The 14154-nt window shown below is 44.1% G+C and overlaps 1 protein-coding gene across 2 annotated transcripts in view; it reads right to left on the bottom strand.

Moving 5' to 3' along the window:
- The window catches only part of SPPL3 (signal peptide peptidase like 3), a 55945-nt gene extending 45114 nt beyond the window's left edge, over positions 1-10831 (bottom strand). The window contains exon 1 of one of the 2 annotated variants that reach the window (XM_030233268.2): positions 10536-10831. In XM_030233268.2, coding sequence (XP_030089128.1) covers positions 10536-10558 — 23 coding nt within the window. In that variant the 5' untranslated portion in view covers positions 10559-10831. Of the gene's footprint in view, positions 1-10103; positions 10291-10535 lie in introns of those variants that run through there. The other variant, XM_050980633.1, reaches the window with a different exon arrangement.
- Positions 10832-14154: the final 3323 nt, after the last annotated feature.

Here is a 14154-nt window from a genome sequence, read left to right as displayed (position 1 = left end):
CAAGAAAGAACAGGAATACTTGTACCAGAAGCACACAGCTGGTTTATCTGTGAGATACAGGTGGTTTTGGCAAAGAATGTGACAAAAGGTTAACACATACATACATGCAGGCACTACTGGGTTAACACCTAGAACAGAAGACACCATAGCAAAGACTGCAGGGTCTCTACCTTTTCCCTAAACTAGGAATCATCACTTGGTAGATTACACAGGTTAAAAAAAGCAGCTGGCCTAACTGATGGAAGAACATTCACCCAAAACTTCATGTACAAAGACATTACAGAGTCCCCTCAGGTATGGAGGACACTGATCTGAACACTACATTTCTTCCAAGACAAAACCCATCCTTCCATCCCAATATATATAAAAAAGTCTTATTTGGAGGTTTCATTTCCACAGCAATTCTTGTACTTAAGTTAAAAATATGCAGAATACCATGATACTAGTAATTTTTTTTTAAGGTATCAAGATGTACCGGGCTTTCTAGTATGAAAGGGGTTGGTTGTTTTTATCACAGAAATCAGAAAACAGGATGTTTTCTCACCTATACTGACTGGACTGTTGACTTTAAAAGGCAATCCAAAACCACACCTCACAGCTCTGACACTGAGACTGGTATTTATTGATTACGTGCTTAGAAATCCAAACTCTTTTTAGCAATGTATTTGGAAGTCAGATAAAAAATTAAGACTAACAACTAATAGTTTAATCAAAGCATTTAACAGTCATGCCCTACAATCAACAAGGCAAAGTCAAATTGACCAATATGATCTTGTCAGAAAGAGCAGCTCTGAATGCTACTGAAGAGTTCCTTTACTCACACAGTACAGGATTACATACTTTATCACTGCCTGGCTAGAATGAAATATTATTTTATCAGCATTCCATAAAAGAATGAGTCAACACCATCAGCACCCAACTATGACTCTTCAGTGACAGTGGTAAAAGTACACTCCTGTGTCAAAGCTGTAACCAGTCCGTCTAGCCAGATTCAAGCAGCTTTAATCATGCTGGCCCTGTATTAAGACAAATTCATGTTGTGAGATGATGGCTGGTGAGATCCTGAAATGAACTTGACTAGTCACAACTGCACCAAGTCACAAGAGGATTCAGCTGGCATGAAAATACAAAATACTGACCATCAAAACAGACACCCTGCTTTTGCCACCTTCTACTGAGAGGCAAACTCAAAAAAAAAAAAAAAAAAAAAAAAGTCTTGAGTTGTCCTGAGCTGAACTGGCCAAGGCCTGATTGCTGCCTCACAAAGTGTGCAGCAAGCACAGAACATTCACACACCCAAGGGCCAGTGTTATGGCAGCTGAGTCAGTTCCAGGTGCAAAAAACAGGTAGCAGAACAGAGACTCTTTTCAACAAACTCTTGCCCAAATAGCTAAGAAGCTTTTCTTGTGACAACAAAAAGTAGGAACATTCTTTAAAGAGGTGTTTTGGAAATCTTATGAAACTTTTTCCAGTAAAGCCCCCTGCAGAGAAATATTTTTGGTTTTATGGCAGACTTTCTTCATCTTTTGATTCAGCTTTAAGGTAGCATGCTTTTTTAATCTGCAAAAATATAAAAATAAAGAGAAAGATAACTAGTTGGAGTACTAACACTGGGGTTCTTCTAAGGCACTTAAGTATGATAAAGACTATCTTTCTGCTCTGTACCATCTGTAACTGCTTACAGCTGCATCTGCTTTAGAAGTAGTCAACTTAGCAGAAAATTAAAGAAAAAAAAGCTCAGCTCTTCACTATTTAGCTTTAAAGTTTTCTTTTTCTTGAGGAAAAAAGCACTCTTTAAACTATTTTCACCATAAAGCTTAATTAGATTCTACTCTTCATCTTCAAAACCCTGCAGAGATCATAATGTTCCCAGCGAGAGCTTTTAGCCCTTTGTGGTAACTGTTGCGAGCAGCTATTCAAGTGAAGGTGCAGGATCAGCCACCTCAAGGAGAGTTCAGGGAGCAGATAATTTGTCCTCCAGCACACAGCCATCAATCTGAACTTCTAAAAAAGACCAGAACGACCTTGCACCATCAAACCTAGAAAGCAAGACAGACACACCTCACCTCACCAGTCTGCAACACAGGCTACAGAAAACCACACAAGCCAGCTCTGTTTGCTGCCCTGCCTCCTGCTACTTCACCTACCTCACCTTTAGCTAACAGTGACCTAGAGAAGGGACTTCCCATTGACTAAATAAGTCTAAGTCACACTACACCTGCTTTATCTTGCCACATGGCTCTGACAGAGATGATGGTGAGATAAATCACAACTGTAACCTGAAAGTGGCTCTAGTAAAATCACTTTGTGTAACAATTCACCATTGAGCTTTGGTGTTACACAGCCAATAGATCTGTATCAACAGCCAGCTGATACTAACTACAATCATTACTCAGAATGCACTGTTGAATATCTAGCCACTACTAAAGTTTCCAGATAAATCTAAATCAAGTTTTAAGCCTGGGCTGTCTAGCTGACCAGAAGGGATGTCAGATGGCCAGGAGCCACAGACACCAGAAGAGAGTGGAGCCATAATTCAGCTGCTGCGTTCACCTCTGTCCTGCTAATTGTGCTACTGCAGAGCTCAAACATTTTGTAATGCTGGTTCTTGTCCAAGCTGTGCTATCTCAACTGGAGTCAGCTGGGCTTATTATTCCAGTAATGACTAAAATTAAAATAAATCCTGAGGATATACACTTGCTATTAGCTTAACCCATGCAGAGAACCCCTCTGCAAAACCGTCTGGGCTGTAGAGAAACGTGCACCAAATTTACATGCTGAGATAATTTGATTTTTTGAACCACCTGAAACCACACTGCACCATGAATCCACATGTACAAGTTTTTGCTATTCTAACATGAAGCTGCTATTTTCAGTACTACTGACATGAGAAAATGGTGGAAGCAGAGCTCCCAGACTTCTGTGTTCCAGTCAAACACTATCAATTCTTAACATTTCTGCTGATCTCTAAACTTCTTAAATAGTTTGAAATATTCTTAAAATTATGTATCATTGCAAATTTACTAGAAGTCACCTGCTGGTTAGTTATCAGATGAACAAAAGAACTTTCTTTAAAGATACTTCTGTCCAAAAAACAGCAGAGTACATAGGAATGAAGAAGGAAATTTGGGCTTCCAAAGTAAGCAAGCAGAGAAGCACTGAGTTCAACTAAGAGGACTGCAGGGTGCTTACCTTAACAGTCAGTAGTTAACACTGAATTATTTTTTCCTTTTAGATGACCTGAAATCAAGCTTATTTCTTGAATAAGTAAGGTAAGCTTGCCAACTCCTGGCTAAAGTTAAAGACTGTGTATAAACAGAGGGTGGAACCCCCTGGGTCTCCTCCTGCTTCCCCCACACAACCTTCACTGTGGAAGTGCCTGCAGGAAAAAGGTTATGGCATAAAAATGGAAGAGACTCCTATCCCAGTCTTTGGCTACGTCCCCACCTGCATGGGAAAATAACTTTTTGGGTCAAAAGTCTATGAACAAGCTACAGGAAGTAAAGGAAGAACACCCAAACCTGGAGTCACAGTAGGAAAAACTGAGAGTCAAACAGTGTAATTTTCCTTTTAATTCCACTGGTCAGGGAAAATGCTACCCTACACAAACTCTGAGAGATGATTTTATCTCCCCAACTTTCACATTGTCAACTTCAGTAATGGAATCTTAAACATAACACTGTACAGTAGAGAATCATCTCCTTAGTGCATTCTCCCTACTTTATGACACTGGCTGTGATGGTTTAAAGGACCTCCATTCTGACATTCTGAAAAAAAAAGTCACTTCAGCCTTATTCCATACATTATTTTGAATCCTTATTGTTGTAGGATATTAACAATGTTTATTTGGTTGGTTATCAGTTACAAAGTATCCCTCCAAAGAGCGGGCAGACCTTTCCGACTTTCTGACAGCCCTGCCTATACCGTACCCCTTAATGTGACACACAGATATGGAGGCTATCCAAGGGAATCTGAGACCTGAGGCATGGGTCTGGCCCTAAAAAGAAATACTCAACAGAATCTAATAATGAAGATGACAGCAACACAGCTACACAATTAATGAGCTCTGGGATAATGTCATCCTGGTGGTTCTAGCAGACAGGGAGACACTTAATGTATCGTGAGAGCTGAGCTGCTCTCAGGAGGCACACAGGGGAGGGAGAACCTGGTCTGGCAGATCTGAGTATCTCAGGCACGGACACCAAAAGATTTCAAAGAAGAGATTATCAGCACAAGCACCCTTGGAAGAATTAAAGAGAAAGGGAATCAGCAAGTGTTGCAATGACACATATGCTCCATTAATCTTATTAAATCATCACCTTGCAGAGTGGGTCTGACTGCCTGGATCCCATCCAGCAGCTCCTGCCTCACTCCACACACACCCAGCACTTCCTGACTCGCTGCACACTTCAGTCCTCATCACTGACAATGCAGCCATGGAGCAGCACAAAGAAAACGTGCACAACTTCTTTCTACAAATTTCACCCTTGGTTCTTCGTGGAAACTTCCCTCATATGCCACCAGAATCAAATTACACTGTTTTGATTAAACAATTTGTACCAATTATTTGCTTTTAGATATATTACAATGCTTAGAGTCATCATAAAATGTCAAGGGACAATAAAGACAATGGCACCTAGGCTACAGATGTTGACACATCCCATTATCAAAATAATGACATAAAATAGCTAAGATATTGAAAAAGACCAGTCTGCTCTGCTCTTCTTTCAAAGTTCAGGAAACAAAAATCACTGTATTTTAAAAAGCATGACACATTTTTCAAAGTACTTTTTGTAGGAAGTTTTCCTAAATACCCTTTTTTTGGCACTGTGTTTCAGTGAGAAATGACTGAGTTGTCAGCGACTGAATCTAGTATTAAAAATGGTGGTATTCACCAAAACACAACTTAATTCAATATTCTCAATTAATTTGTCAGTTGGTCACCATAAAATTCCTCAAATTCCAACAGCATCAGGCTGCTTAACTCATACCAAAATCCCAAAGTGCACAAAATAAGCAATTTATTGGATCCTACGTTTCAGCAGAAGAGAGAGATGTTCTCAGGTCCATCAACAAGTATTCTCAAACCACAACAATATTGATATTGGTGGATCCACACACCTAAGCGCTCATTTACCTGTGACAAGAAGTCATATTCAGGTCATCTTCTGTCCATGGAAATTCAACCTTTCAGCCCTAGATAAGCAGCCTGAACTACCCCACCAACTACAGACCCTTCAGTCTTCCAAAGCAGGTTTTTATCCAGACAGGGAATCCAGGTCTCTGCCAATCCCAGACAGAAAGGCATGCCTGCCTCTTGGCCCAGCAAATATTTACAGTATTTTATATGAAGTGAAAGAGATTTAAGTGGACACACAAAGCTCTGAATAACACATAGTTTGGTGATGAGAACACTACCCTGGAAGGTGAGAGATGCAAAGCCAGAATCCCTGGGGGAACTGATCTTTTGCATCCTAGCCCAGATCTCCAGTCACTGGGTAAAACTAAAGGAACCATTAACTTTTATTACCACAGTACCCTGAAAAGGTTAAATGCAGACGTGATAGAAATCTTAATTAAAATAGGTGACAGAAATCTTAATTAAAAGAGGTACTGCACACCAGCACCAAGAGAATATTGATTTCTGTTCTTCACTTTAATTTTTTTCTTCAAGAATTATTAAAATATTAGTAAATACAGCCTTACAATTAGCAAACACTGACAGAAGGATTTTTTTCCTTGTGCTTATCAGTCACTATACACATGTACATTCAAGTTACTGTAAACTTCTACTTATCCCATGCTCCTTGTTTTATTTGTCTTCCAGCCCAGTGCTGCAGACAGTGCCCTGTCTACATGATACACAGCCAAGATAGCAAAAGCTCCAGGGAGGGTAACAAACAAGTGAAGTCAGACTAGTCCTGAAAGACAAACATATGAACTCTAAACCTGATATTCTCAAATTTACTGAGGTTTAACTCACTTTTCTCATGCTAGATACTCATGCACATTCATACAATGACATCCTTGTTCTCAGGAGGCTTCTAACAATCCCTAACATGGAATGTGGCTGGTAATTTCAGTTCCTGAAAAATGCAAGATTAAGGGCCAAATTCCACATTTGCATGCCAGGATTTCATGACAGATTTTTGACAGCAGCACAACGGAATTTCATCTGTGTGCTTTGCAATCTGCTGTCTATCAAGTGTAGTATTTGAAAAATTCAGGCAAATTATTTGGTTTCTGTTGTAAACTGCCTCCCATCCTCAAAACACCTTAATTAGTCAGTTAAGGTCTCCCAACCTAAACTGAGCAAACAAGGAAAAAACCTTGAATGCAAAAAAATATTTTACTAGTATTTGACACATTCTGTCAACAAGCTGCAGCTCCTCTTACTCTCTGCCCTCCCACATACACACCTAATCCAGCCAACTAAGACTTGAAAGCACCACCTGAGTCTTCTGGAAGAAACTGCATTTTAATTCATGGCAGCAGCATGCTAAATGCTTAATTGCAATCAAAGCAAATTCTCAGACCTCTGAATCCAGAAAGACTTCTAACACCAACCAATTTGAATTCTCCCTGGAGCAAAGACAGCACTGTACATTTACACTTATTCCAAAACCCAGTAGTTTTATTGATTACTCTGACACATCATTAGATTTAATTTCCACACCCTGCGCATTATGAAGAGAAGCTTCTAAATATATCACCATTTCACTCATGAAACATTTGATGGCTAATACAAGAATCATCCCAGTGATTATAACATTTAAGAGGGAGTTCAGTTGTTCTTAAGATTAGTGACTCAATACAGTGCCTTCTTTTTTTGTTCTTAGCTTGCCCTCCCAGTCTGCCTCCTAGTCACCACCCTGAGAGTGCACGCACGCATGGCAATCCAAATTACCCTTAGACAACAATCTTGGAAAGGAAATATTAAAAAAACATTCCATTTTGGTGTAGAAATCCCCTTCTTTGCTCTTCACCAATGAAGGAAGCTGTGAAAATCTTTTGTGCATTCAAAGGGCAAAACAAAAAAGAACAAAGCAATCTCTATTGCCAGACTGGGCAGCAGTAAAAAGGAAGGGGGTGTTACATCAGGCCTTGAAAAACACTAAACACCTACTAACTGAAGATAAACAAGATAGGAATGGTGCTGTGCCTTCTAAATAGGCTCCAGCACAAAAAAATCACCACAAAATGCTAGAAACTAAGGACAGACCAAGTATTTCAAAAAGCAATGATCTAGGTCCTGCTGCTTCCATACTCATCTGCTGTCACACTTCCAACAGTTTGGTGCCTGAAGATAAATTTCTTGGTATTTAATAATCTCTTACACACACACATGCACACATACACATATATATATACTGCTCTGGCCATGCTTATTCCCTCCTCTGCTGTAGCAGAAACTTTTGTAATTACCCTGTTCCATTTCCTTGCTGGAGCACAGACAGGAAGCAAGGGGAAAATGGGTATTCAACAACCTCTTTCCTCTCCCATTCTATTCCACTTGCAGAAAACTAATTTTAGCTCTTATTTAATCTACCTAATCATGAGCAACCTTGCCAGGCAGCAGTCCTGTACACAGCTCTCCTTTCCTTTTATTATTGCAGGAATTTGACAAAAGAAAGTTTCTCTACCCACTGCTGACAAGCACTTGAGTCGAAAATCCTTTCTTTTTTAAAAGTCCATATTCTTTGAAAGAGTATTTCCATCTGGGACTTATCCCACATTTCACATTAAAATTAGTTTTTCCAGGATGACAGTATTCTTCTTCACCAGCAAAATTCTCAGCACAGCCTCCTTTCAGGATAAGACACCTCTATCTGAAATACTGGCTCAGCAAGATGACTTAAGATACTAAAAAAGTTAAATAAAAGTACAGATGGTTATAGGTGTGGGCACTACTGAAGAAATAAAGAAGCTGTCAGAAGAAATACCTTACAGGAACAGTGTCAAAAGATAACTCGAGTATTTAAAACTATAAAAGAGACGGGGGAAAAGCATAAGTCTCTCCTTCTTATAGAATCTTAATGAAAGAAAGGAATTAAAGTTCACATGGAATTAAAAATAAATATATAAACCTACCTTAAATCTCAGATTCATATTTACAAACCAATAAATAAAGCAATATGAGAATTAGTTCTCATCTCTTGAAAACATCATCATTAACAAGACTGTCAGTTACTGTAATCAGCCCTGTTTTCCATGTTTGCCAATGCTCATGTTCACTAATCACTGCTGGCAAGTACCTTTTTTCCAAGTATTTTTAACCCAACTGAGACTTTTTTTTTTCCAAAAAATCAAACCCACAATAAGCTTTTATCATACCTTATGAAGCTACAGTGGCTCAACAATGCATGCAGACAGGTAGGGACAAAAAGATGGAGCCAAGCCTTGTGCACCTGGACAAAAGGGAAGTGCTACTACAGCTGGGAACCAGTTCCCATCCCTGCAGAGACAGGGCGTGTAAGGATTGTTCTGAATGCCAGATGAGGCACTTTCAGATGTGAAATAAGGTATGTGTACAGCAGCTGGACACTGCACCACACAACAACCTGTTCTTGGAAAGCTGCCTTTGCAACACAGAGTCTGGCAAATGGACAGGATGGGATCAGCCAACTTCCAAAGAGAGCTCCTGCACCAGCCCCTGGGCACAGCTCTGCTGCACATGAGCACCAGCCTACCTAGGGGACAAAATGCACATTTTTACTAAAACTGCTTAAACACTGGCCAATTCTGAGCTGCATCATCACAACTGTAAATAAACCATTAGAAGTTGTTGTCAGAAGTGTAAGTAATGAGATGCCCGCAGAGAAGAGAGCATGACTGAAATTGGATTTTTGCTCTGTCCACTGCTCCCATAGCTCCCAGGCAAGGCTGAGTACAGGTAAAAATGCAAAGTGACAGAAACCTCAGGTCCATGAGGACACCATAGAGAACAAAGACCTAAAATTATAGAGGTTTAAGACACATCATGTCCTCATTCTGCTACAACCTCAGTACTGTAAGAAAGAACTTCAATTCTTCAGATCCACCTAGCACAGTGAAGACCTTCAATGACAATTTCATTCCCCTAAAACACACAACCTACAGAAGAGCAAATCCTTCTCTCAGCCTCTGTTAAAAATCCTCCCTTTAGACTATTACTATGGCAAAAACACTCATTCAAAACTGCAAATGAGCTAAGATTAAAATAATGTATAACTGACATTTTGTTTCATTTACTTCTTTCCAGAAAGCTGACAAATCCAAGAGTTTATGAATTTATCATTTCATTCTGAAATTAAAACATTCTAAGACACACTTAACTGAGCTACATTAAACTGCCTAAGTCTGTACCAATACTCATTTACTGTGTCAATATGTAAACAACCTTTTAAGTCAAAAGAGTTGTCTTTTCACTGCTATTTTAAAGCAGACCAGACCACTGCCTGAACCGAGCTTGTGAAACAAAATTAAGAACATCTAAGAAGCAGAAGACCGATACAAATGTTGGTTCTTGACAGAGGAGAGACACGAGAGGGAAGAAGGGGCTGCCAAAGTCTCAACCTGTGGCAGAACAGAAAACCCCACTGGGTTCCAAGTTTAGAAAAGTAATGGGACCATTCAAAACAGGGATGTCTGTTTCATGCTCAAGCCCTTCTCCACATTCAGCACACACCAAGGTCAAAAACTAAGATTTACTTCCTTTTATAATAAGGGACTTATTTCAAAACAAGTAACTTTTTTCAAAAAAATCTAAGAAACAACTCTGGATGACATCACTGGATTTAAAATGCAGTGAGAATATCACAATAAATTGCTGCAGTGGTCAAGTCAATAGAGATGATGCGCAGGTAAATTATCTGAGGTATTTTGGCTGTGATCAGCAACAGAACAAAACCCCCAAATTTAGAGGAAGAAACTGCACCTCGTCTCCTTTATCCACTGCCAGCTAGGCCCGAGACAGTGTCAGGACACAGAAAAAAATGCCCTCTCATTTACTATACTTCATGTCTTTCCAAAGGAACTGGTCTCTTCCTCGTCGCTTTATTTCCTGTACACGGACCAAGCCTATTGTCCCTAGGTGAAAACACACACACATGCCACCGACTTACCAGCCTGCGCTGGCATAAATCTCCCTTTAGGCAGAGGTGACCTGCAGCCTAGCAGCCGTGAACGAGCTCCTGTCCCTCTCCAGGCCCGGCGGATCACAGCGCCGGCCGTGCAGAGATCAGCTCACAGGGAGCCCTCCGGGACAGGGGGTGACAGGCGCGCCAATGCTCCCGGCGATCCTCTCCTGCCCGGCTGCCGGCGGGGGGGATCCGCACAGCCCGGCCGCCCCGTCCCTCCTCCTTTCCCCCTAATCCCTCCTCCTCACAGCCGCGCCGAACCCTCAGCCCGCAGCCCCTCCACCAGCGTGCTCCTTCACGCCCCGGCCCCCGCCGCAGCCCCCCCCCCCCCGCCCGGGACACCGGCCCCGTCTGGGGCTGCGCTCGGCGCGGCCCGGCCGGGTCGGAGCCCCCCGCGGCCTCGGCCCCGCGGCTCACCAGGAGTAGGTCTGCTCCGCCATGGCTGCGGCTGGGCGGCCGGCGCTGGGCTCTGCGGAGCGGCCGGGCCCGGGCTCCTCCTCCGCCTCCTCCTCGCAGGCTCCGGGGCTCAGTGGCGGCCCCGCTGCGGCTCCCGGCCCAACATGGCGGCGGCTGTGAGGAGGGAGGGGAGCCGAAGGGGGGTCCCCGCGCGGGCGGGAAGGGCGATGGTGGCGGCGGGGCGGGCGGAGGCTCAGCAGCCGCGACGCGGGGCCGCACTAGGGCGCCGGCGGGGCCTCATGGCCGGCGGGGCGGCGGTGGCGGCGGTGACGGCGGCGCGGGGCGGGGCGGGGGCGGGAGGCGGCGGCACCGGGCGGCCGGGCCAGGCCGCGCCGCGTGCCCGCGCTCGCGCACGGCGGGGGCGGAGCCGCGCCGAGGGGCGGGACCCGAGAGGCCCGCGGGGTCACGTGCCCACAACACCTTCACGTGCCGCCGGCCGCGCGCAGGCGCTGTGTGGCGCGGAGAGGCGGCGGGCGGTGCTGCTTGTCGGGCCCGGCCGCGCCGCTGCTCGGGGTCGGCCCCCGCGCGGGCGGGCGGATTCGCCGCGGACAGCCCGCGGGAGCCTCGGCGCTCGGGGGGGCCGGGAGAGAGCGGGGTGGATGGAGCTTCCTCCGGCAGAAAAGCAGCGGGAGCTCCGGGCGGGTTTTGGGGCTGGGGGCTTCCGGCGAGGAGGCGCGGTTCCTGAGGTGAATCCTGAGCCGGCGCTTCCTTTCCCGCAGCGGGGCAGCTCCCCCGGCTTGCGGGGTGCCGGGCAGGGCCAGCGCGGCCGGAGAGCGACCCCGGGGCGCTCGGGCCGCTCCCCCTGGCCCGGCTCGGCGCTGCTGTCCCCATCCCGCCGCAGCCCCTGCCTGCCCCGGAGAGCGCTGCGGCGCGGGGTTCCTCCGGACGCGGGGGGAGCGCTAAATGCACCGTTCGGGTGAAATAATTCCTAACTGCCGTGTTCATTCATCACATGCACAGGTGTTCCTAGAGATTGCTGTATTTTTGAATCTTTGAAACCAAGTAGTACCCATAGGATCAAATGCTCAAAATGTTGGGTGGGTTTTTTTGGGTTTTTTTTGTTTTGTTTTTTTTTTTGGGAAGGAAAATAACATTCCAGATACTTTGACCACATAAAAATCATGTGCTTCATTTTATTATCAGCCTGATATTAAACCTGTGCGAGTCTCAGGCAGAGAAACTGCTGCGTTGATATCGGTCTGGTGTCTGCTGCCAAACCCTCAGCCCTTCATTGTGTTCCTGCCAAATGCAGGACCAGTGCTTTTTGCTGGGTTTGCTCACATGAGAAATCCTTACCTCCTGGGAGTTCACTTGCAGCAATTTTGTGCAAGTGGGGCTTTGTAGAGCTTGGATCAATTGTTCCAGTTCAGCTGTGTATTCCTGCTCATTGTCCCTTTCAGTGTGGGAGGGAGAACAGCCAGTTTGAACGTACAGCTAGAGGTGATGTAACTGCATCAAATATAAATAGAAGAACAAATGCCTGATAGGGACTGGTAAAAATAGGTATTTGTTTTAAAAACAAGCATGAAGAAATTCTATGCCTCGATAGAATTTTGTTAAAATTTTCCAAAAAATAATGGGACATTGGGACATTTTCATTGCATCTACAGGGATGCCAGATGCCTCTGAAATTTGGAGCTCACTTTAGTTTGTTTCTGTTGGTAGATTGAATAAAATATTTTCATGTTGTCCATCTCATTTATTCTCTCAAATGGGAAAACCTTTGGCTGGTGTGTGGTCATGACAGAGGATTAAAAGTAAGGAGTGTCTCTATTCATCTTTGTTGTGTCACCAGTTGCTGTGTAATCCCAGGCAGATCACTTCATCCCTGCTAGCTTGGCTCATCAGTCAATAAATACAGAGGAAACTGCAAAGTGTTGCAGCCACCTGAAGTTTTGGGGAGCTGCAGCAGGAAGATGATGCACCTGCAACACAGGTTTACTTGGTTTTGGTGGAGGGGGGCCTGGGACTCGTGTGCTCCAGTTAAACAAGGCTTTTATTAATATGGTGCTGGACTCTGAGGGTTTGTCCCCCTGTATCTTTGTGCTTTCAAAACAAGTGATGCAGATTGTGTCACTCCAGCATCCAGATCCTCAGTGTTTTTCCCAGCCCTTTGGCCTTGTGGACAGGAATGACCTTAGAGCTCCCAAGATAATCAGCACTTTACCCACTTCCTAAAGCTGCTGGAGAATGGGATTTGTCAGCCCTGAGGTGGAAACGCTCCAAGGGCCGACTGGGTCACAGATCCCTGCTGGGCTCAGTGCTGGCAGCTGGGGGTGCTGCAAGGATCAGAGGGTGAGGAATGCTAAACTTCCCTCCTATCCAGTTCAGGCTGGACTAGCTGGAGAAGCTTCCTGCCCTGTTTGACCTCTGCCCTCGGCTTGCACAGTCCCTGTGCCCGTCTCAGTCAAGCTTTGGTGGACAGGAGAGGAGCAGGGGGGATCATGCTCAGGGCTGCAACAGAGGGGTCACAGCCCATTCTCTGAGTTTGGGGGAAACTCTGGTGTTCCCACATACACACATACCCTGTATAAAAAACCAAAAATCTCAGGCTTTGGGTAGGATTTGCACAATGGATAAGTTCCTTGCTTTTGTTCTCCTCAGCGCAGCAGAAAGACCTGCAGAAATGCTTTATAATAAATAAATGATTTGGAATCCTCACTCTACTGTGGTGCAAACCTGAATGCCTGGAGTGCCTGTTGGTGCTACCCTTTAATGACAACAGAGTAAATATAAGAAGAAAAAAGAACTTCTAAGTCCTTTTAAATCAATGCAGGGAAAGATAAATCAATCTTTAGCCTTGTCTCGGTACTAAAGAGCGTTTCCTAATTTTCTTTTTGCTGAGAAGAAGGATGTAAAACTGATATTGGTATCTATGAAACAATATCCCTGCTTTGTGTTCATATTGAAATAGCTTCCAGTTTCTCAGTCTTGCAAAATTTCCAGCACATTAATTTGGCACAAATGATTTATAGCTGATGAGCAATTAAAGTATAATTTCTTTCCAGCATCTCAGGCTTTGTGACTAGACTATTAAATGATTTTGCAAGCTTGCTCTATCATTACAGAATAGCAGTGGGATGAATTCACAGGAGAAATTTATTCCTCCCTGCAGACCCAGCATCTACTCTCACCTGCAAACTGGAGCACTGCTTGCATTCCTCAGATAATTTTCTCATTGTATCTTTTGTACACTCTCTCTTTGGACCTACAAGAGAGTTTTAGTCTGAATTTCAGTGACAGTTTACTCTGACATTACAAAGTCCTCCCAAAGTACCTGTTCTGCCTGGAACCTTTGATGTAGACTGATGCTTTACTTGGACCTGTCAAGGTATTTCAGAACTAGCAGCAAACAAAACCATTCTTTAAATTATTTTTATATTTGGAAGGGCAGCTCCCAGAGGCAAGCATGGTAGAGAAAAATCAGATGAAAGTACTGGCTACAAAGAGTCCTCACCTCCAAGTTGTTTAAATGTCAGCAGATGACATTTAGCTAACCATGTCTTGATTCTGCTGTAATGGAGGTGGAAAGAACCAGAGGAGCTTCATGTAGACACTTCACCCCTCAGGAAAGGACATG

This window comes from Serinus canaria, chromosome 15, assembly GCF_022539315.1.
Source record: "Serinus canaria isolate serCan28SL12 chromosome 15, serCan2020, whole genome shotgun sequence".
Classification (NCBI taxonomy): Eukaryota; Metazoa; Chordata; class Aves; order Passeriformes; family Fringillidae; genus Serinus; species Serinus canaria.
The sequence above is the reverse complement of the archived record's forward strand: the minus strand, read 5'-3'. Positions and strand labels throughout refer to the sequence as shown.